At 33.8% G+C, this 22,682-nt stretch overlaps 1 protein-coding gene across 1 annotated transcript in view; it reads left to right on the forward strand.

The window, feature by feature from the left end:
* Nucleotides 1-22,682, forward strand: part of megf6b (multiple EGF-like-domains 6b) — a 60,394-nt gene extending 37,712 nt beyond the window's left edge. Inside the window, 36 exon segments of the mRNA XM_043252523.1 lie at nt 7,435-7,491; nt 8,034-8,091; nt 9,613-9,740; nt 12,158-12,295; nt 12,380-12,446; nt 12,449-12,485; nt 12,575-12,610; nt 12,612-12,639; nt 12,641-12,664; nt 12,666-12,693; nt 13,353-13,361; nt 13,364-13,404; nt 13,407-13,490; nt 13,568-13,599; nt 13,601-13,675; nt 13,677-13,687; nt 13,948-14,076; nt 15,166-15,251; nt 15,253-15,298; nt 15,972-16,027; nt 16,029-16,096; nt 16,363-16,411; nt 16,413-16,475; nt 16,478-16,493; nt 17,298-17,348; nt 17,351-17,425; nt 17,503-17,634; nt 18,698-18,714; nt 18,716-18,831; nt 18,905-18,989; nt 18,991-19,006; nt 19,084-19,212; nt 20,852-20,980; nt 21,067-21,214; nt 22,154-22,272; nt 22,352-22,682. Coding sequence (XP_043108458.1) covers nt 7,435-7,491; nt 8,034-8,091; nt 9,613-9,740; nt 12,158-12,295; nt 12,380-12,446; nt 12,449-12,485; nt 12,575-12,610; nt 12,612-12,639; nt 12,641-12,664; nt 12,666-12,693; nt 13,353-13,361; nt 13,364-13,404; nt 13,407-13,490; nt 13,568-13,599; nt 13,601-13,675; nt 13,677-13,687; nt 13,948-14,076; nt 15,166-15,251; nt 15,253-15,298; nt 15,972-16,027; nt 16,029-16,096; nt 16,363-16,411; nt 16,413-16,475; nt 16,478-16,493; nt 17,298-17,348; nt 17,351-17,425; nt 17,503-17,634; nt 18,698-18,714; nt 18,716-18,831; nt 18,905-18,989; nt 18,991-19,006; nt 19,084-19,212; nt 20,852-20,980; nt 21,067-21,214; nt 22,154-22,272; nt 22,352-22,638 — 2,670 coding nt within the window. The 3' untranslated portion in view covers nt 22,639-22,682.

The following is a 22,682-nucleotide window of genomic DNA, read 5'->3' on the forward strand; positions in this document are numbered from 1 at the left end:
AGTCCATCCATCAGTTTATTGCTCTACTCACCCATCCTATCCATCCATTTAGTTTTCTCAATTGCTGGCACATTTTTCAAAGCAGTCTTAACTTTCTCTAAACTGTTAGTGCAAATGTCAAAACTGTTTGCTGGAACCAGAACTCTATTGCATGTCACACACAAAATGTAGTTAGTCACCCAAAACTTTTCATTCATAGCCCCAAAACCTGTAATTATCTTATGTGATCATTTATTGAGCCACCAAAATATAAAAATATTTTGTCATTGTGTGAGCCAACAGCTGAGTCAAAATGTTTAGCTATTTTTCACCATAGCACTCAACCATGAAATTGGAAGTTTTATTAAAACAAACAAAACAAACAAAGCCAAATATTTAATGAGAGCAGTCAATAGTACATAGAAAAAAGAAACATATGAACATTTGCTATTTATACAGTACATTTATTTTTGTAATGCACACTACATGTGTCCAATCTTTCGTCCAATTACCAGCACATTTCAGATGTCTTACGTTACCACAAATGAGAATAACACCATAGGAAAGAAGAAAAAAATTATTCTTGGTGGACATCCTGTCGCTCTTGTTAGCAGGTCAGGCCAAAGATTTTCATCAACATCACATCTGATGTTTCCATTTACAATGCACGGGAAAAAATCTCATGTGAGATACCATCACCCATCCCCTGCAATGATCAGCTGTGATGTCCTCACATGCAGCTTCATGGCATTCAAGCAGAGACATCTGATCTTGTGGTCCTGCAGTTCAGGGTTGTAGAAGTCCTCCCATTTTTCCAAAAAAAAAAAAAAAAATGGTAGTGATTGTACTGTAGGCAATCTACATATATCCCCAAACTTGATAGGTTACATGGATTCAGATTAATTGGTTGATTAGTTGATTCAAATTAATGTTGCAATTAGAGGTCATTAGCCAAGTATCAGACATTACAAACAATGTCAATGACAGATATAGAATATACATGTATCAACTATGCCTTTCTTATATGAATGGATGCGTTTTGAGTGTGATATGGCTTACACAATGAAAAGTTAGAAAGTTATGAGGTTGACAGTTAAAGTGAGGAATTCGTCTGATCAGTTTTGATCAACTTAAGCCATATACCAATTAATTTTTGTACAAAAAGTAAGACAATTGTACTTACTGTTTGCATGTGCCAAAGCATTTGCAATTTGCTCAAATCAATAAGAAATTCTAATCTGATGTGAACAAGAATGGTGTTTAGAGATCTGAACTTATTGTTTTACAGAAAAATTAAAAAAATTTCATTCAGGAATTGGGCTAAAGCAATTGAGAAAAAAACTGTAATTGCAAAACATACAATTTTTGATTTAACTAACATAATGTTTTGTACAGTACAGTCCTCCTCTAAAAGATAAAGCCAGATAAAGAATGACAGACAGCTAATCAGACACACAGAAGGACAGAGGATAGAAGTAGAATACTGGCCCCACAGAATAAATTGCATGTCTGGCATAGATCCTCTGCAGTATAACTGCCTGAGAGATGATTTATAATTAGAGAAGTTTAAAGTGATTTCAGCTGAATTCCTTCATTCATGTTTTAGTTGGTGAGTCATTGATGTTTCTGCAGCGAGTCATTTAAACTCTGGTCTACTAGAGTCAAACACTTCATGAATACTTCAAGAATCTTTCGCTATTATGACTTGTTTAATCTTTAAACTATTAATAACAGCCAGTATTGTCTTCTCAGAATGCTCTCCCACCTGTATGTCTTTCTGTCATATGTGTTTAGCCATCCGTTCTTGCAGCGTTGGGGCGGTGGCTGTGAAGCATTTCTGCATCAGCAGATGTAGGTCATTTCAGTGCCACTGCCGACCTCGTTTACAGACTCGACGTGGATGGAAGCACTGCAAATGTAGGTAGCAATACACTGATGTTCCGTAGTTTCCATGAACATACAGATTTAAGATGGTAGCATGAACGTAAAGAACGCCCAAAAATCACCCAGTTGTGGGATTGAGCTAAATTAAAATACAAAGCACAGACGGAGACAGACTGAATGTATTTACAAGCTAATGATACTTATTTTATACTGCTTTGTTATTATGGAACCTCTTTCAATTCATCTTCAAAACCAATGATAAATGTTTCTTTAAAGAAAGTGAGGTGTATATTCCATTAACAGTCATTTATTTTGTCTCATGTTTTAAGCACACTTTAACCACCAGTGAACACAAATGGTGAATGTATTCAAAGCTTTTCTGCATCACTTTCCTCCAGAACAAACATAGTATCTTTGAAGCCTAATGGACAAAACATCATACATGTAGTCATAATTGGTACATTAAATTTTTCTTTCTTTTCTGTGAAACCTGACTATAAATTTAAGCAGTTTTCATTCCTCTTTCAGTATAACAATCTAAACTCAAAATGGACAAAGCCATAAAAATTACCATAATTCTGTACAAGTTTTGGAAAGCCACACTAGTGCAACTTAAAAAAGAAAGAAAAAATTACACAAATATCCTTTTCTAAAATTACAATTATGTCAAACGCATTATCAAAGTAATAAGACTGGGGAGAATGTTTGCAATTAAAAACAACTTTGACAATATATTTTATGATTAAGTCAATATAATTTGAAAATTTTGTACCTTTTGACATTTAGCACAAAGTAATTTAGTTTGTTTATAAATATGAGATGAGATAAATTATATTTTATTTTGTTTTAATAGATTTAATTTGTACTAACAATGAATAAAGATAAAACTTGACTACACACAGCAAACACCATGGACACTAACATACTTAGTAGCTCTATTCCCAGTTGCAGATAACTAGTCTAATTAACTCTATAAGTTATATAAAACATTATTTTTAATCTTATTGTTAAGTATCTCAAGCTGAAATTTTTCTTCCCCTTGAAGTTCCCAAAAAGAATCACAAAAACTACTCAAAGTTGATTGGAAATACAATTTTGTCTGGGATGCCCTTTGTTTCACTTGATGACATAATATCAAACTAGTAGCTTCAGCTGGGGACATGTATCTTTGTGTCTACCGTCTCACAGGGTCAAGTCTGGAGTTGAACACAGACATTTCTTTGCATTGAATATGAAGGATCATGATTGCAAAAATAATTTCTGCCATTCTGTTTCTGCAAAGTGTAATTATTTGGCTTTGAACAGATCATTTCACTGCAGCTGTTGGATGGACAGAACATTAAACACAAAGTATGTTAGAGAGTTATTCAGGCAGCTGGATAATATAACATATACTACAGCAATATATGTATGTAATATTATAATAGTAGTGTGTGTGTGTGTGTGTGTGTATAACACATTTATATTGTTTTAAAAATAAATGCAACATTTTATCAAGCCCAGAAAATTTAAGGAGCTAAATCAAAAACTGCCATGCAATAAGACTAATCTGAAGGGATATCAAGGAACAAAAGACTTTAAAAGATATCAGACAACACCCCTTTCTCCCTGTTGTTTCGCAGCACCTCTTCACCTCTGCCCTTCCCTGCCTCCCCCTCCTTCTGCCCAAAGACCTTGGCAGAGTTCCATTCAGAATAAGGCATTATATGCCCATGTGTCTTATGAACTTCATGTTTGTTCTCTGTTAGAAGGTCTCAGTGCAATTTGTTGAGTAGTCTCAATTTACAGAAATCACTTATACTATAGGAAAATTAAAGCTTTTGTAGAACTGTGTTCTGTGGAGAAGGAGTATATGCATCCTCATAAGAGGTCTCTGAAAAATGTACCAGTGTGACCCTAGTTGCAGAACCCTAAACACCAAAAGAGTTTTTACAACAGGAATTTATGATCTCGTAATTTAGTATTTAAGTAAACTAATAAAACATAACAAAGTGATTCTGCCTTAGATCAGCCACTATATATTTCTAAAGATTAAGTATGATGACCTTTTAACAAATACTTTTATAATTAGTTTTATATGTTTATCTTGCTTTATCTTTGTTTTTTTATTAACTGCTGATAAGTTGTGCAAATGTTTATGAATTAAACCAATTTGGAAAATATTCTTGCCTAGCAAAATAAAACCTTAATCTTAGTTGATTATATGTATCTGAAATCATTTTTTCTAGTAGGTTAGTGACTTCTGAGGTTTTCCATTGTGTTAGCATGCTAGGGTGAGTCAGATCAATGATCAATGGAGCGGAGCGAGGGCATGTTTTGAGACCTTGATGTTTGGTCACCCAAACTGGCTTAGCATGCTATTTCTTAGGGATTGCATAAAAAATTACTCTTTTTGAGTCTATTGGGGATATAAACTTGCATTAAGGTAAAAGCCGATCTGTAAATTGCTTATGCTAAGACCTGGACTAGTCCAGATGTATGCATCGTCTATTCTGGCCAAACAGAGTCTCTAAGTGACCCAGAACTCTAATGAGCGATAGAAATGGAAACTAGAGTATTATAGTTAATTAATGATCCAAATTTAATCACAACTAAATTATCAGCAGTTTACATTTAAATATAATATAACTAAATCACGAAAGATTGGAATCATGTGAAGGGTCAGACTTAGAATTGAAAACGCAAGATTAATAAATTAATAAAAAAGTGATTTTTCAAAAGCGCAGGAAAGACCCGAAGCGTGCATTATAAACCCGACTATCTTCTTCAGAAAGGGAACCCTTACAAAATTTATAAATGTATTTTCATGTTTTTTTCTTAAATGTATAAATGAATAGCAGTATAACAGATACTGCCAATAATATATATATATATATATATAGCATAAAAAGTGAAATGCTGGCCCCATTATATATATATTTCACATATATTACCTGTTTTAAAACATTCTTTAAAATTATTGCAATCACGAAGCAAAAAAGAGATTAATACATTTTTTTTTGAGTTTTTAAGTAAGTAAGTTTTTTTGCTTGGAATTTCTGTGAGTTCTGTTAACCCATAGTGCCAACAACCTCCCCTTAATCTCATTAATAATAGAAGCCCCACCCAGTGTATTTCTTGGCCAATGTCAGCGGAGAATCCGTGTACCGAGAAAAAATGGTGTTGTTCTCAGGGTACATAGGGATGGAGATCAGACCGCTGTGTGGATGTCATCAGGAGTTTTATCAACCTAGCTAGAAGATAGCCAGACCACCTTGAAACTAAAATGTACACAGGATTATGAGCTACAGTATATTTGGTGTGAGATTATAGAGTTTTGTGTCAGATGCTTATAGAATAAGCACATGTCATTAATGTAGCCAGCCATATTAATCATGACTTCATACTCAGAAGTGATCTTTAAAGCCATGAAAGCTTGTGCATATGTTTTTATGTGTGTTGTCTTTGCATCAGATGTTGTGAGTGTCAAGGCGGGCCAGGCGGACTAAGCTCATGGTTGTCGTAATACCAGAGGATCGTTCATGTGTGTGTGTCCCTCTGCGTATGAGCTGGGTGTTGACGGCAAGCAGTGCTGTCGTGAGTATGATCCCTGAGACTTGATATCTGTCAGTCGCCTGCAACACATAAACAAGTCTTTTCAAAGAAACCTGAAACATGAAATATTTCCTTTTATGTCATCAGTTAAGCCAGCCAAGTTACCAAAAGTCGTTTAGACATAAAAGTGGCATTAAATAAATCAAAAAATATACTGTCTTTATTTAGTTTTACATTAATTTGGTGAATGTAGAAATTATTGCAATATAACAATATATTTAAAAACTTTCCAATAAAACCGCAATGCGCAGCCAAAAATATCATTTTAAAAGTAAACAGTTTTTTTGGCCTCAGTAATTTCATATAACAAAATAAAGTTTAAAATAAAAAAAGTTATAGTATAAGTTTATTATTATGAACATACTGGAAATGATAAACAAGCTGTTCTGTGTATTAATAAATCAAGTCGTGTCATGCCTAGATTGCCCTTCAGTCATTATTTTTTATTCCCAATAGCACTGTCTCGAGAATTACCTTATTGATTTTATAAAAAATTTTAGAAGCAAGTTTCCTAAATGCAGTACTGCTAAAAAAATTTCTAATAGCAACAGTAAACAAAAGAGAATGTTCAAGAAATTATCTTGTATATCTAATGGAAAAAAAAAAAACAGAAGTAGCAGAGAATAACTTATTGTATAATTGTATAAACACCATATATCATATATCATATTTTCATATTTACACACATACATAAATGAATAGCAGTATATATTTCAGAAGTATTACTTAGGTGCAGCGTCATTTACAAAGTATAAACTGGTCAATTTGAAGTTGATTCTATTTAAAAATGCTTTTTTAGTAAGATTTTCTTTGGGAGTACAAACATTTTTCAATCAATGAAATTAGTTTCCCTTTCATTTCAAATGTGGTGTGTTTTTCACTTTTCACAGGTATAGAGATGGAGATTGTAAACAGCTGTGATCATAATAATGGTAGGTTATTCTCATCACTATGAACATTCAAGCAGTGGACCTGTGTGTAGCTGTAACCAAAGGACACACCAGCTGGATGTCGGCAGAGACCTGCATTGGTAAAAAAAACTAATGTAACCATTTTCCAGTTTCAGTCACAGTAACCATGCTGAGGTAACGACATGCATGTTCTTACCTTTCAGATATAAATGAGTGTGAAGCCAGCGGCTCTGTTGTGAGCACGACTGCTCGACTATCGGAGGTTATAGATATTTACTGTACCGCTGGATATCGACTGAACGCTTTGATAGATTTGTAACAGCAGTGTTGGTACAAAGCCTTACAGAGATAGAAAGAGAAAAAAACATTTTCAATGATTTCAGAATCTAGATCCAGACATGTGAGATTACAGATATAGCGAGTGTTTGGCACTTAAGCGGAGGATGTGATCCACCGTGTATGTCAGAACAAGCGTGACTCCTTCCAGTGCTTCTGCAGGCGTGATGCCGTCACCAGATTGAGGACGAGCACTCATGTATAACGAGTTTTCAGCTTATCTTTGAACAAAACACAATTCTAATTTCAAGTTGTATTTATTAAGTTTTAATAGTATATTATATTGCTATTATATTATATTTAAGCTTTTGCTTACATAATATGTATACTGTATATTTACTATGTATATATAAATACAAACACATACACATGTATATGAAACAAACTATTTTATGTTTATATAATAAATATATTTATATATAATATAAAATACAAAATATACATATAAAAATGTAAGTATATGTATTATATATACATATAAATGATAAACAAATGGAGTTTAAAGAAGCACTTAACAATATACATATAAAATGTAAATATTTTTTTATTCATTAAGTTTACTACTTAATGTAAAATAAAGCAATCTTTAAGCGGAATTATTGTTAATAAGTTGATTAATTGTATGTAATAATTGTTAGATTAATTAGTTTCAAAGGAATGGTTTGTCCTAGTGCTGGATGAGTCTGTGGAGCGTTGAGCGGGTCAGGTGCTGAATAAACCCCAACCTCAGCTCACCATCCTGCAGGACTCTGAGCGAATCCTGGAGCGGTACGCCAGTGACTCACAGGTGAAGCACGGAACTATGGCGCTGAGACCACATAACGGAAAAATTCTGCTGAAACAATGTTTGTTTTCGTCTTTTTGTCAATATTTATTATTGTAAATGAAGTAAATTAAAAGTAGTTGTAAAGCTTCTTTTATGTTTCTTTGGTTTAATTATTTTACAAGATAAAATGAAATGAAAAATTCTTGTATTTTATTGTTATTACTAATAAATATTTGTGTTTAAAGTAGTGCTGTCAAACTATTCATCATAATTAGTTTATATTTTGAAATTATTCACATGTATACATTTATATTTATAAAAATTATATAATACATATATTGTAATTATTATACTTACTAGGGTTATTATACAGTGTATAACTTTTGTTGGTCATCTGAATATGTCAATAAAATGGTAATTAATGAAATGTTTTATTATTGAATAAACATTTTATTTGCATCATTATCTCACATGGCTCCCTCCCAGCCCTCTGTGGTGCCTCTGGCTGAGGCGACTATGGCGCACGTGTCGGGCAGTTTCCTCCCTTTGTTCTCATTTCGCAGGCAGTGGCGCTGAGAGGCCAGTTCAGAGGCGGCTTACTCCAGAGAGTTCACTATCCGGGTGAGCCCTGTTGGGTCCTCCTGCACTCTAGGTGGCCCAAATGTCATGGAGCATTTGGTGCCAGGCCTTCATCTAATGAATTCTTGAAATCTGAATTGTGCCAAATGGAGTGAACCTTTTAGAGGATCCTGTATATGTATTCATAGTTTCGCGCTTTATTATGCAGCCTGGCGGTACATCTGACTGAAGGAACGTCTGAAAGTGACCGACTGAAGAGGCGTCTTGAATTCGTATGTAACATCACGTCTACGTAGCCACAGTTGCTGTACCACAGCTGAGCTGCGGGCGAAAACATGAATCATCACGTGCACCAGCTGCTTACTTATACTCAACATGATGGCTGCAGCTGGATGCAGTCATCGCAGCCAATGTCCATTGACTTGTTTTGTTAGACTCAGTAGAGATCCCAGTTTTATATATGGCGAGCTACATTCCCTCCTTCGGGAATGAGGTTACATACGTAACCAGTAATAACGTTAACGTTCTCCTAATAGCCGTGATGAATAGAAGCTTTGAGTTGACATTTTGCGAGTGTGTCCTCTGGTCTGTCTTTGGTATGTTTGGGCGATTCATTTTGGCCGACTGCAGTCTATCATGTGAGGACTGTAGTAGCGAGGAGGAGTATGTAACAAACTCAGAAATGGCTGTGACTGTCGATGGCTGGACAGGGATCCTTTTGCCAATGAGAGTAAGTTTCTCTGAAAGGGTAGTAGTCATGAAATATATCAGCAATCATGCTTGGTTGCATCAATATTATTTCACAAGTGGAAAAATTTAATTTTTATTTATTAAAGATTATTAAAACAGATAATTCATGCACATTCAAAACCACAGCACATTTAATAAGGGCAATTTATAACCCTGTAAACCTAGCGTATAGAATAGTCATGGAAAAATTTATTTAGTTTTTATTTTCAGCTAGTATTTTGTTTACCTAATCAAAAAACCAAATATTTGTGTATTTATGTATATATATATATATATATATATATATATATATATATATATATATATGCTCATATATGTGTGTATTTCTGAAAAAATGTCCAAAAATATACATATGACATATAATCTTTATAGCTGTATAGCAGATTACACAAGAGTACATACAATAAATATCAGACATACTCTATACTCTCTAATAATATTTAATAGTAAGATAATAGGTTTTTAATCTTAATAAGATGAAGTATTTATATGCATAGTTTCATGATCAAGAGATATAGTTTTAAAGGTATAAATCAGTACAAACTTATTTCTTACCATGTAAAAAAAAAAATTACTTTTTCTCTAATTGTTTATATGTGCAATTCTGATTTATAACAAACTGTTTTATATTAGAAAAGTCAAATTATGGGGATTTAAAAAAGTCAAAAGTCAATTATTTTATTTTTCACACACAAAATGTATATGAAATATGATACAAGGATAATTTCTTTTAAATGAGGTTTTTTATTGTACTTTACATGTATTTAAAGCCTCTTACCACCTCTTTCTTGTGTGTATTTATATGTTGTCCAGCATGTCCAGATGGCTGGTTCAGCAGGAATTGCTCATTGGGCTGTAAGTGTATGAACAGTGGTGTGTGGCAGTCCTGTCACCCGGGAGCTGCCACTGTCACAGGTGTCATTGGAGGCTGTGTCAGGATGGTGCGTTCCAGAACACCTTCATTGCATGGAAGATATAATAGACAAAATGCAAACCACCTGTAATATTTATATTGATGTGAAAATAATTTCAGGTTATCCCAAGGGGTCGCTATGCGGAAGTTCTGTAATAAAGTATGGTGTCATAGAATAACTTGATGTCATATGTCGTACCTATGGGGAAGTGATATCTGTGATATTGGGACTGTCTGGGAAGGGTTCTGCCCTTACGTGGAGTGCTGTACTATAGTAAATCTACACTGTGCTTTGTAAGCATAATTAATAACTTAAAGTTCTAGTTGCAGGGTGCATTAGATCACTTATGACTTCTGCGTCCTGTGTGTTTATGCAGCATGTCCTAGAAATGGACATTGTTTAGGCTATTTCTGAAGAGTGTCAGTGTGTTCAACAGGAGGCCACAGTAGAGTGTCACCGTCATCATGGCTCCTGTATCTGCAAGCCTGAGTTTATCAGAGCGAGAAACCTGCAAAGATGGTCAGTTTGCATGACATCCCCTTAGACTGATGCAAGATCACATTTGCAATATATATATATTGCATTTTATTTATTTTTTTAGCAAATTTTTAATTTAACATTTGCATCAAGTGTTTTAATCGTGTATGGAAAAGAGAAAAGCAAAAACAAAACAATGAAATGCACTTTGTGCATCACATATCATTTAAATTTTACTTTTATTTTAAATTAGCTTTTGAAATGTAATAAAAAACAATTGGAAACATTAAATAAAATTATTTATTTGTTTATTAAGACCTACAGTAAATAAAAACTAAAATTTACAATAAAATTTGAAAATTTGCATTTGAAATTAAGACATACTATCTAAAAATGTATTAAATTAATAGTTACTAATAACTTAATACTAATAATAACTTTTATTAGCTATACAAAATTATATGTTCTGATCCCCAGTCAGTATTCATGTTTTTCTTAACAGAGTGTGAATCAAACTTCTTTGGCTCTGGCTGTGATAATAAATGCTCCTGTTAGAGCTGGAGTGACTTGTGATCGCGTGACCGGGTGTCAGCGCAGTGTCCAGCTTTGGAAGACAAGGAGACAAATGCTTGACCAAAGGTATATCAAGTCAAACTAGATAAAGTACTTGATATGCATCGATGAATTGATCAGATAAAGTCAAATTAAAATACACATATTATGTCCAAATAGTCTTAAGGCCATTGGGGCTAAAGTGTAGACATGCATTAGTCGCACAGTTAGATCAATAGCTGCAAATGTGGAAGTTGAATGTGACTTTGATTTGTATTCACATGTTCAGCATATTTTGCCATTACTGCGTCGATTGCATTGATGGGAGATTGCATTGGCTGCTTTCAGTCAATGTGACTGCTCAGGGCACCATGTGACAGGGGATCACTGGCCAGTGCTTGTAATGGTATGGGGCGTTTGGAAAACATTGTAGAAAGGTGATGTTATTATACTAGCATAGCATGTCATACTTATATTGTTCTGTATTTTTAATATTATCTTCCACATCTATCAAGAGACCTCTAACATAATATTTTTTTACAGCAATAGTATTACAGTAATATAAGTAAACTTGTATTAGTGGCTCATATACTCCTGCAGTATAAAAAAAAAATGTTCTGTACACAACACAATACAAATGTCAAACAACATGCGAACAATACATTAAACAATACATTAAATTGATAAAATCCATATAAGTTGTTATACATACAATGTATTTGTCATTTTATTTAAATTAGCTTTGAAGTACATTAATGAAATACAATAGAAAAATAATACGTAAAATAACATGCAATCACCAAAATATATATATATTTTTTTAAATATAAACAAAATAAATATATAAAATAGGAAGTAAAAATTTTAATACTTTGATTCAATACAGTTAAAAAAACACACCTTAACACAATCAAATTAAACAAAAAAATAGGTAAAAGTTTTTCAAGCTATTTAATTGCTTTGTAAATCACTAAAACTATTTTTAAACATTTTTTTAAGCACTAAGATACAGTACATACTTAGAAAATATGTATACCTTTATATATTTATTTTTCTTTTACTTTATATAAATAGAAAATATTTAAAATATATTAAAATAGCATATTCTTAAATATATAAATGCATGTGTTTGTATTTTTAAATACATAAGAAATATACATAGTACACCACATATATTATGCACATACATACTATTATTTTGGATACAATTAATCATTAAACCTTACTAATATATTTTAATATATACTATATACTATATATATATATGCATGTGTGTGTGTGTGTGTGTGTATTTATATAGTATAACATATAACATAGTATTTTGACCTGGAACATATCTTTGAGTGTAGACGATCTCTGAACATAATACTGTCAGATGAATTATCCAAACACACTTTCCTATGTTCCTGTGCCAGAAGTGCCCAAAAGTCTCTGGGGTGCTGGATGGGAGGCAGTGTCCACATGATGTATGGAAGAGCGGAGAGCCCGTTGTGACCGTGAGCCGGCTCGATGTGTCTGTCTCCTGGATTCATTGGCAGACTGTGCCAGATCCGGTGAGTAAAATCTCAGAGCACACACACACATCCCTGTCCTGTAGGGAGTTTTAGAACGTGTCTTTTGTTCAGTGTGTCCCGCAGCGCCGGATGGGCTGCCAGCTCAGATGTACCTGTGACCAATGGAGGCGATGCCATCCCTCTTGGGGCTGCTTGTCCCTCCAGGCTGGACAGGCCACAACTGCAGGAAAGTGCACGTCTCATTCAGCTTTTTATTGACTGCAGTTATATATTATTATCTGTACTTTTACTCAGATATTGATTTTGTATTCTGACTGTAGTCTGTGACATGGGCAGCTGAGGTCTGGACTGTGAGTGTGTGTGACTGTGGAGTGTGTGATGCTCCAGACCGGACACTGTCTTTGCAGGGGCAGGGTTCACGGACCACTGTGACCAGAGTGAGTGAAACACCTGCAGGCACAGCAACTTTTCTGTAGATCTGTAGAAGTGGAAACATAAGGTCATGGGCTTGCATGCATTGAGGTTTCACTTAATTCTAATATTCTTATACGTTCTACTAATTTAACCTAGCATTAGTAAGTTTCTCGCATGTTATCTACCACGTCAACTAAATTTCATTAATTTCCAGCTTCTTTGTCAGGGAAGTGAGCTATTTGGGAGGTTTAAGTTAGGAGAATAAGTTGACATATACTTTACTACATATACAGAACTACTTTAAGTTTAATAGTTCCTCTATATTCTATATATACTGCAATGTCTGTTATTAACAATACAATATTCATGGAATATTCATGGTTGATGAAATATTGGAAAGCTATACAAAATAAAATAAAAATAAAATAATATGTAGAAGATACATAACATTTGTATGTATATATTATGGAATAAGCACTGTAACATTTATTGTAGGTCTTTTAAATCATATTTTTTTATTTAAAACTTTGTCTTGAAAGTTGAAAAATTAATTACGATATAAATCTCCAAATTGTGTTCTCATTTTAGATTTGACATCTAGTCTTTCTTAGATATTTCAGTATCTGTCAAAATTGTTACATTAGTGAGCATCCATTTGCAATGTGATCTATGTCTGTCCCAGAATGCCCTGCTGTTGCATTGGCCTGGGTTGCAAGCATCACTGCCAGTGTAAAGAAACCAGGCGTCATGTGACCATGTGGGGTGGGCTTGCACCTGTAAGACTGGCTGGACCGGAGCACTGCTGAAAATGCTCACGATTGTTGCTTTTATCATACATTTACATCAGTCGTATAATAGGATATGTTATTTTGACCTTTTTATTTGTTTGTATGTCAGCCTGTCCACAGGAGTTTCTATAGTCTGGACTGTCATGGAGTGTGTGTGCAGGCAGGGTCTCTGTGATCATATCAGTGGTGTATGTGCCTGTCGGCCCGGCTGGATGGCCCTGTAACCAAAGTGAGCTTATTATTGAAAATCAGCAACTTTTAACCTTCAGTGTGCATGTGGTTGCTCGGCCTCTTGTACTTCACCCGAGGGAGTTGCTAAAGCTCTTTAAAGAAGCGGGATGTGTATCTTGCTGATGTGTGCAGGGAATGATGTTCTGTTCGTAATTTCTGCTTTTACAAGCACATGTGGTCTTCCTGTCTTGCACAGAGCTGTTTCCAGTGGAGTAATTTGGTGTGTGTGTGTGTGTGTGTGTGTTTGCTGCTCTGTAGCATGTCCTACTGGATTGTATGGAGTGAGCTGTTCTCAGACTTGTGTTTGTCACAATAACAGCAGCTGTGATGCTATAAGCGGTCAGTGTGAGTGCAGTGCGGGGTGGACGGGAAGCACCTGCTCCTGGCAATAAGATTACAATCTTTGATATATACTCTATGGGCCATTCTACATAACTGGTGCAAGTTGCTAAACTAAAAAACTAATTTAAAAGTATTTATGTGTTGAAATCTTATTAAAGACTCCCACAATAATGTATATATATATATATATATATATATATATATATATATATATATATATATGTATGTGTGTGCATATAATTAAAAATATATAATTGTTTAAGTATTTGTTTCATTTTGTTTTTAAAAGTATGTATAAGTAAAGTAGTTTATAATTTATTAATTAATTTTGGGGTAAATTGTTCCACTACTGTCACTAAACAGTGTATGTTTTTAGTCTATTAAGGTAAGACCGATATTGTTGTATATTTTCTATATACACTATATACTGTATACTGTATCACAAATACAGTAAAAAACATAATATTGAATTGAATATATTTTAAAAATGTAATTTGTTCCTGTAATGCAAAGCTGAATATTCAGTTATAATTATAAATTCATACACAATCCTTCAGAAATTATTCACAAATAAGCACAGATATCTAATCAGCCAATCACATTACTGCATCTTGATGGATTTAGGGTAAAATACATGACAATGTATTTAAAAAAAAGCATATTTGTTCCTTTATGAGTTCTTCTTTTTCACATAAAGATGACATACATGTCGAAACAATCCCTTTCCACACAGATTCACATTTTTGTAGATTTACACTGGGCCAATGTTTATATCATTTTCAAAAAAAAAAAAAGTTCTCAAAAATTGCATTCAGGACACAAAGTGTATTGTTGTTAATAAATAAATTTACTAAACAATAAAATATTAATGTTTGCTGCAGTAATTCTGTTATTTTTGTTTAGACACAATCCACTTTCATACACAAATATTATTTATGTATTCACATATTTATTTTTCAGTTACCAAGTTGCAAGAACAAAATACCCTCCAGTAGAGTAGAATGGAGGCCTGCTATGAAGGAAAGTCAGTGTTTCTGATATTATGATATATCCTGTGTGTTGAATACTGGTTTTCTTTGAGAGGCTATGATTTCGTTGTTCTAGTTCAGGTTTTTGTGCTCCCTGTTTTTCCAGGTTGTTCTCCAGGTTTCTTCGAGGACAGGCTGTGCTCAGAGAGTGTCTGTGTCAGAGTGGGGCTTCAGTGTGACCCTGACAGTGGAGCGCTGCTTCTGTCCCAGTGGATGGACAGGTTCAGCTTGTGAACTGGGTGAGAGACTGGTCCTTAAATTAGTCTGGCTGGGCTCTGAGATTTTATTGGAGATTTAGAACTATTTTTGGCAATGTAGGAGAAGCTCAGGGTTTTCACATTTTATTTTGCTACTTTTTCACTTTAGAGAGAGAACACAAAATAATCAGGACATGACGCAAACCAGTGTGTAAATGTTTCTATATTTTATGTATTTGATAAAATGCACATAAATAAAAATTGATCTAGTTATTGTGAAGTTGGGAAGGAAAATAGCCACTAATTTCCAGGCATTGCATCATGTATATATATATATATATATATATATATATATATATATATATATATATATATATATATATATATATATATATATAGTGCCATGCTGGTATTATTTTCCTTTCCACTATTAAGATTAACTTGTGTGTCAGATGATTTTGGCAACCACTTGAGACACATTAAACACCCCTCTGTTTCTAGATCTTGTATTCCTCTCCTCTCACCTCTCACAATAGTTGAGCGGTGCTTCAGCGTGAACATTTTATTTAGTTTTAATCTCTAAGCTAAAAGAAAGCAAAAAAGGATGTGTGATACAGGAGTCATGCATATACAGTATATATTATTTAAATGTAACTTACATAAATATATGCTTCATGTTCACATATGTGTGTGTGTGTTTGTGTGTGTTTCTCAGAATGTCCAGGAGGTCAGTTGGGGCAGACTGTCAGGAGATGTGAGTGTCTAAACGATTGCTCAGTGTGACGGACAGACGGGTCAGTGTGTTTGTCAGCCAGGCTGGACGGGACAGCGCTGTGAGAAGCGGTAAGATCATTCACAGACATCTGCTGAATCCATGAATATCCTGTGATTAAACCAAAGCCGGAGATGAAGTAGCTCCTCGTTTGTCCACATCAACTCACAAAATATCGTCAGCACTGGCTGGTGTGGGCTTTTTCGTTGTTTGACCAAATGATTGCAAACCTAAAAAACTTTTCTATAGAGGTAAAAATAATATTTGACATGTGATATTAGTGTGTAGGGAATGTGGGGTGTAATTATGCTGATCAGCTGTGTGTGTGCGTCAGCATGTGTATTAGGCGGTTTGGAGTCGACTGTGAGGGCCGGTGTGAGTCACGACCATGGCGCTGCCTGTCATCATGTGAGTGGACAGTGTTTCTGTCCTGCAGGATGGAGAGGAAGAGACACTGTGAGAAAGGTCAGTTCCAGTGTCCAGCATGTTGAACAGGAGCTGTGTGTTCATCCACAAACGCTGCTCATTACATTTCAGATGTTATGTGCCTCTATTGTGGTTTATGAAAGGTTCATATTTTGTTTTTGGTCATCCCTAAAAACAGATTGACATGCATTCAATGTCAAAAATTACTTTCATTTTCTTATAATATCCACTTATTTTTACCTATTTATTCAACGATTCATTCAACGATTCATTTTTCCTCCAGTGTTTGGTTGATTTAATTTAAAGCAGTGTTTGTGAGGTTTTAATGCTTCAAAGCAGCATCTAGTGGCCAGAATGAATTAGCATTTTCAATCAGACCAACACTAAAAGACCAAGTGGGCAAGCAATGTGCTAAATGTTTCATTTTGACATCAACATGAAACGGCTTGTCTCAATGTTTTAATGATTCAGAATCTACACTTTCTTTCGAGAGACAATAATTTTAAACATGAATGTTTTTCAATTTAAAGGAGTCATATGATGTTGCTAAAAAGACATTTCTTTTGTGTATTTGATGTAATGCAATGTGTTTAAGTTTCAAAAAACTGATGCATTTTCCACATACTGTGCATTATTTTTCTCCTCTATGCCCCTTCTTCCTGAAACTATTTGTTCAAAGCTCATTGTTTTAAAAAAGCAATGTGTGCTCTGATTTGCCAGCTATTAAGTTGTGATTGAGTGATAGTAAATTTTGGTTACAACATTAAGTCAATGGGATATTTCGGCTGCTTCACTTGATGTTATTGTCCAGTATCTGTGTGTAACACTGTGTGTGTATGTCAGCATGTTTGCCGGGCTTATACGGTCAGGACTGTGTCCAGCGCTGCTCCTGCCCACCGGGGCGCCATGCCATCACGTGACGGGACGCTGCGGCTGTTCTCCTGGCTTCACAGGCAATGGCTGCGAGCATAGTGAGTTTGTTGCTTCAGAAATCACTATATCACAAGTGCTGTTCTAATAATACTATCATCCGTGTGTTTCTCAACAGACTGTCTGCCCGGCACCTTCGGCATCGACTGTAATCAGCTCTGTCAGTGTTCAGAAAGAAACCAGCTGTGCCACCCGGTGTCTGGAACATGTTACTGCGCGCCTGGATTCACAGGACCCAAGTGTGAAGAGCGTGAGTGATTGCATTTAAACTTCCACAAACCACTGGATTCAGAGGATGTTTTGGGTTTGTTCCTCTGCTGTGGTTTAGATCAGACAAGTTTATCAGAGAACCACGCAAGGGATTTTGTGAGCTGAGCAGTGTAAATGCTAACAATGTCAAATTAAAAAAACAATACAAAAATCCTCTTTAATATGAAAATTTTAAAAATTAAAACAACAAAAGCATTAAAAAATATCAGCATTAAAAAAAATAACAATTCAATAAATGTTTCCAAAAATGTAATATAAATGAAAATGTAAAATAAATGAAAAAGTTTAAAATGTAAAGTATAAAATTTCAATTTAAGGTAAATTTTAAAAACACAAGCAAGTAAATAAATGAATGAATGAACAAATTAATAAATCATAAATCATAAAATAAAACATTTTTAAAATAAATAAATACAAACTGATACTTACCAAAAATATAAATCCTAAAAATATAAAATTTGAGGTAATTTTTTGGAATACAGCAAATATAATCTAATCTAATCTAATCTAATCTAATATAATCTAATCTAATCTAATATAATATAATATAATATAATATAATATAATATAATATAATATAATATAATATAATATAATGAGTGTCAAAACATTTTATTTAAATACTACAAAACCTATATTCTTACCTAAAATTAATAAAATTCTTAAGTAAAATTAAATATAAAATCTCAGTTAAAATGAATAAAAATTACAACTAATTAAAACACTTTACATTACTAAAGTCATAAAAATGCAAGGTTAAAATACATATCACAGAAATGTAAAATTAAAATACATTTACAATAACAACAAAATAAAATACAAAAAATAAAACCACAAAAAACTATAACTACTATAACAAATACTAATTAAAACATTTAAAACACACTTACTAAAAATATGAAATATTTTACCACAATGACACAACATTAGATAACTGTTAAATTATTGTAATACTACAATAAATATTTAAATATTTAAATATTGTGGTGCTTTAAACTCAGTGAAGTGTTTTACTGATGCTGCGGTGTTGGATGTGTGTGTAGTGTGTGCTAAAGGTTTCTCACGGTCCCGGCTGCAAGTAGAAGCGTTGTCAGTGTCTGAGCGAAGGTGTCTGTCTTCGGTCTCAGGTTCCTGCAGTGTCCGCCGGATTCATCGGGGCCCGCTGTCATCTCAGTAAGTAACATACTCAAAGAATACACAGCATGCATCTCAAACAACAGTGTTTGACCAGCGCTCTTCTCCTCCTTCAGAATGTCCAGTGGGGACGCCGGGCCGGACTGTGGTCATGTGGCCATCTGCAGGGTAGGTGTGAGGAATGATCCGGTCACCGGGCGAGTGTGAGGCAGAGGAAGGTGAGCTGCTGTTCAATGATGGGCAGACGTGTGTGTTCTCTGAAGTCTGACAGCAGTGTGTGTGTGTGTGCGTGTAGTGTGTCCCGCCGGCCGCTTTGGAGTGGGCTGCTCTCAGCGCTGTGACTGCAATAACAGAGGCCTGTGTGACACCGTCTCTGGAAACTGTTCATGTGGCCTCGGCTGGACCGGCTCACGTTGTGAGAGAGGTCATCATCAACTATAGAGTTCATTATGCTGCTCTTACGCTGTCTTCATTGGTAATTTATCCATCTGATTTGTAAAAGACATGATCCATCATCCAAGATTCATCACAGTGGGTAATTGATATCGGAAACCCACAAACTGATGTCAGTGAACAGGTCAAATATGCTAATCAGTTTTCAGTATTAGTAATTATCTCACTTCAGAAACATGGCATAACGTTGATGTGAATTTCTAAAATCATGTGTCAAATTAAATACATTTAAAAAAAAAAAAAAAAAGTACTAAAAATAAAACTATAAAATCTAAATGAAAATTAATAACAAGTTAAAACACTTAATACATTAATAGTCATACAAATGTGAGGTTAAAATAAATATATTTTTGCGAAGATGTATTGCTTTTTTAAAAATAAATTAAATAAAAGTATTATAAAATTAAAATGTATTACATTAAAATAAAAAAATCACAGAAATGCAGAATTAAAATACATTTACAATAAAAACAAAATAGAATACAAGACTATTATAACCATATATTAAAACCCATTAAATAAATACTATAACAAAATAAAAACGTTTAACAGATTTGGTAGAAATATGAAATATTTTACCACCATGACACACCATTAGAAGGTTTATGTAAATTAAATTATTAAATTATTGTAATATTAAAGGGTGTAAATACTTAAATATGAAGATTAAATATGATGATTAATATTAAAGTAGTAAGCAAAATCAGTTTAGCTAAAATTATAAATCCTCTTTCAGATAAAAGGTTATTTGAGTGTAATAAATTTTTATTTATTTTTATCTGTTTATTAATAGAGTGAATGCTTATGAATCTATTGTCTTCTTTCTAAACAATAATTAGATCTAGAGTTTTGTTTCAGTCTGATGTGTGATAGAAATAAAATTTAGCTACAAATATTCATTTCATCATGTAGAAATATATGAATCAAAGTGTAATTACATTTTAATTATCTGTATTATATAGAAACTAATTTAACATTTTAAATAAAAATGTCTTCATTAATGTATTTAAAACAACAAAAATAGCAAAAAAATAAAAAAATAAAATAAAATAAATTATAATACAACATTTATTTTAGGAAATTACTGAAAAAATATGTAAATGATAAAAGTATGTAATAATACAACTATAATATTTTAAAATCTCATATGTTTTTACATATGATACATGTGTATATTATAAAAACTGTGAATAGTGTAATAACATTGCACAGTACATTTGACTGAATATTTTATGAATTTTCTAGTCTTTAATTAAATATTTTACAATACATATGATACATATTTATTTTGGTAACACTTTATTTTGTGGTTATACCTATTAGTTGCTTATTAGCATGAATATTACTAGAATATTAGCCATTTATTAGTGCTAATTAAGTACCCCTTATTCTATATCCCTAACTTAACAACTACCTTAACTATTAATAAGTGGCAAATTAAAAATTTATTGAGGAAAAGTTGTAATTAATAGTGAATAAGTCTTCCCCATTCTAAAGTGTTACCATAATTACTGTATATTGTGTATATAATTGCATAGACTCTCTTGCTTCAAATCTGTTTTGTGTTTCTATCAGTGGTTTTATGATTTTGTGTGTGTGTGTGTGTTTAGAGTGTGTCGAGGGTCGCTTTGGTCCTGACTGTGCTCTGCAGTGTTTATGTCAGAATAACAGCACATGTGACCGAATGACAGGAAGCTGCCGCTGTCAGCTGGGATACTACGGTCATCTTTGTCAACACGGTGAGGTTCGCGAGAAGCTCTTCTTCCCAAAGTGAGTGTTAGCTGCGTGCTCACTGTGTGTGTGTGTGTGTGTGTGTGTGTTTCAGCATGTCCTGCCGGTCTCTTCGGCTCTGGCTGTCAGCAGCTCTGTGACTGTATGAATGGGGCTTCATGTGACCCCAGAACCGGACAGTGTCTCTGTCCTCTGGATATGACGCTCTCGCTGTGAGAGAGGTTAGATCATCATCTTCATCAGTCAACACACACATACGTAAATACTGTAGTCAATCTGTCTTATGTGTGTAAGTTTTCCCTAAATCAAAGTAACATTTTTAAACGGTAAGTTAATTCCGGATTGTTTACATTTTAACATTTCTTAATTAATTTTCTTAGGAACTGATGTATAATTCATGTGCCTGTATTAATCCTTTACACACTAAGTGAAAATAGCAGCATTTTTTTGTGATATGCTATTTACACTAAGTGCAAATGGATTCTATTTTCATTTGAAAACAGATCTGTGCAAACCTGTGCTAAGAAAATATTACTGCTATTTGCTCTTATTATAAACAACATCTATGCTATTTACACTAATTTAAAATAACATTATTTAAGTGCAAATAGCATTTTCTGCTATTCATACTACTTATTGCAAATGGCATTTATCTGCACCTCAGTACTGAAGTATATTATAAAACAGAATGCAATTTATTGAGCGTAAATGTTAATTATAATTCAAATTATTAAATAGATGTCTCCCTACAGTACACATACCCTAACCCTACCCAATACTTTATTTAAAAATTTTATTATTATTTTTATTAAAATTTTTATTTATTTTTTATTGTGTAAATAGCCACTGCCAACAAGACTGTCTGACACTCCGAAATTTTAAATATTGATAATAACATTGATATATAGATGTAAACATTTACATTTTAATACTATTAACAAACAATATAATAAATCTTAAAATAAACAACTGAAATAATAATAATAAAAACATTTCAGTTTGTTTTATTTCTGTCTATAGCTGAAAGAAACACTTATTCTTATTTTGGTAAAATTTATGTTTAATATATTAAAAATATAGTCCTAAAATGAATGAGAACCTTAAAACATTTTTATATGAAATAAGGTAAACATTAACCAAAAACAAATACCACCTCTTTTTATTGCTCAGAGTGCGAGCAGAGGCACATTCGGCGAGAGCTGCTCTGGGTCGTGTGACTGTGAAGAGGGCACTCCGTGTGACCCTGTGAGCGGCAGCTGTATCTGTGCCTCAGGACGGACAGGGGTCAGGTGTGATAGTGGTGAGGAAGGAGATACTGCATCTTCACCATTACACATGTATGAGAGTGTGTGTGTGTAACATGTGCTGTGTTGTGTCAGACTGCAGCATGATGCGGTTCGGACCCGACTGTGCTCTCAGCTGTGAATGTGAGAACGGAGCGCTGTGTGACCCTCGAAATGGACGCTGCCTGTGTCTGAACAATTGGATCGGCCTCACATGCTCACAACGTAAACCTGCTTCACACAGTCAGAGTTTGAAAGAAACACACTCTCTAGCTAGTTTGGTAGCCAATTCAGGCAAAAACACTCACACGCCTCAAGGCCCTAGCACAACGCACAATTTTTGCGTGCCTTTTCCCACTTTTTATTATTCATCATCATGCTGAAAATCTGTAGTTTTTTTAAATTTGTTTATAATCACTGCCAAAAA

The sequence above is a fragment of the Puntigrus tetrazona genome, chromosome 11 (assembly GCF_018831695.1).
Source record: "Puntigrus tetrazona isolate hp1 chromosome 11, ASM1883169v1, whole genome shotgun sequence".
In the NCBI taxonomy this organism is placed as follows: Eukaryota; Metazoa; Chordata; class Actinopteri; order Cypriniformes; family Cyprinidae; genus Puntigrus; species Puntigrus tetrazona.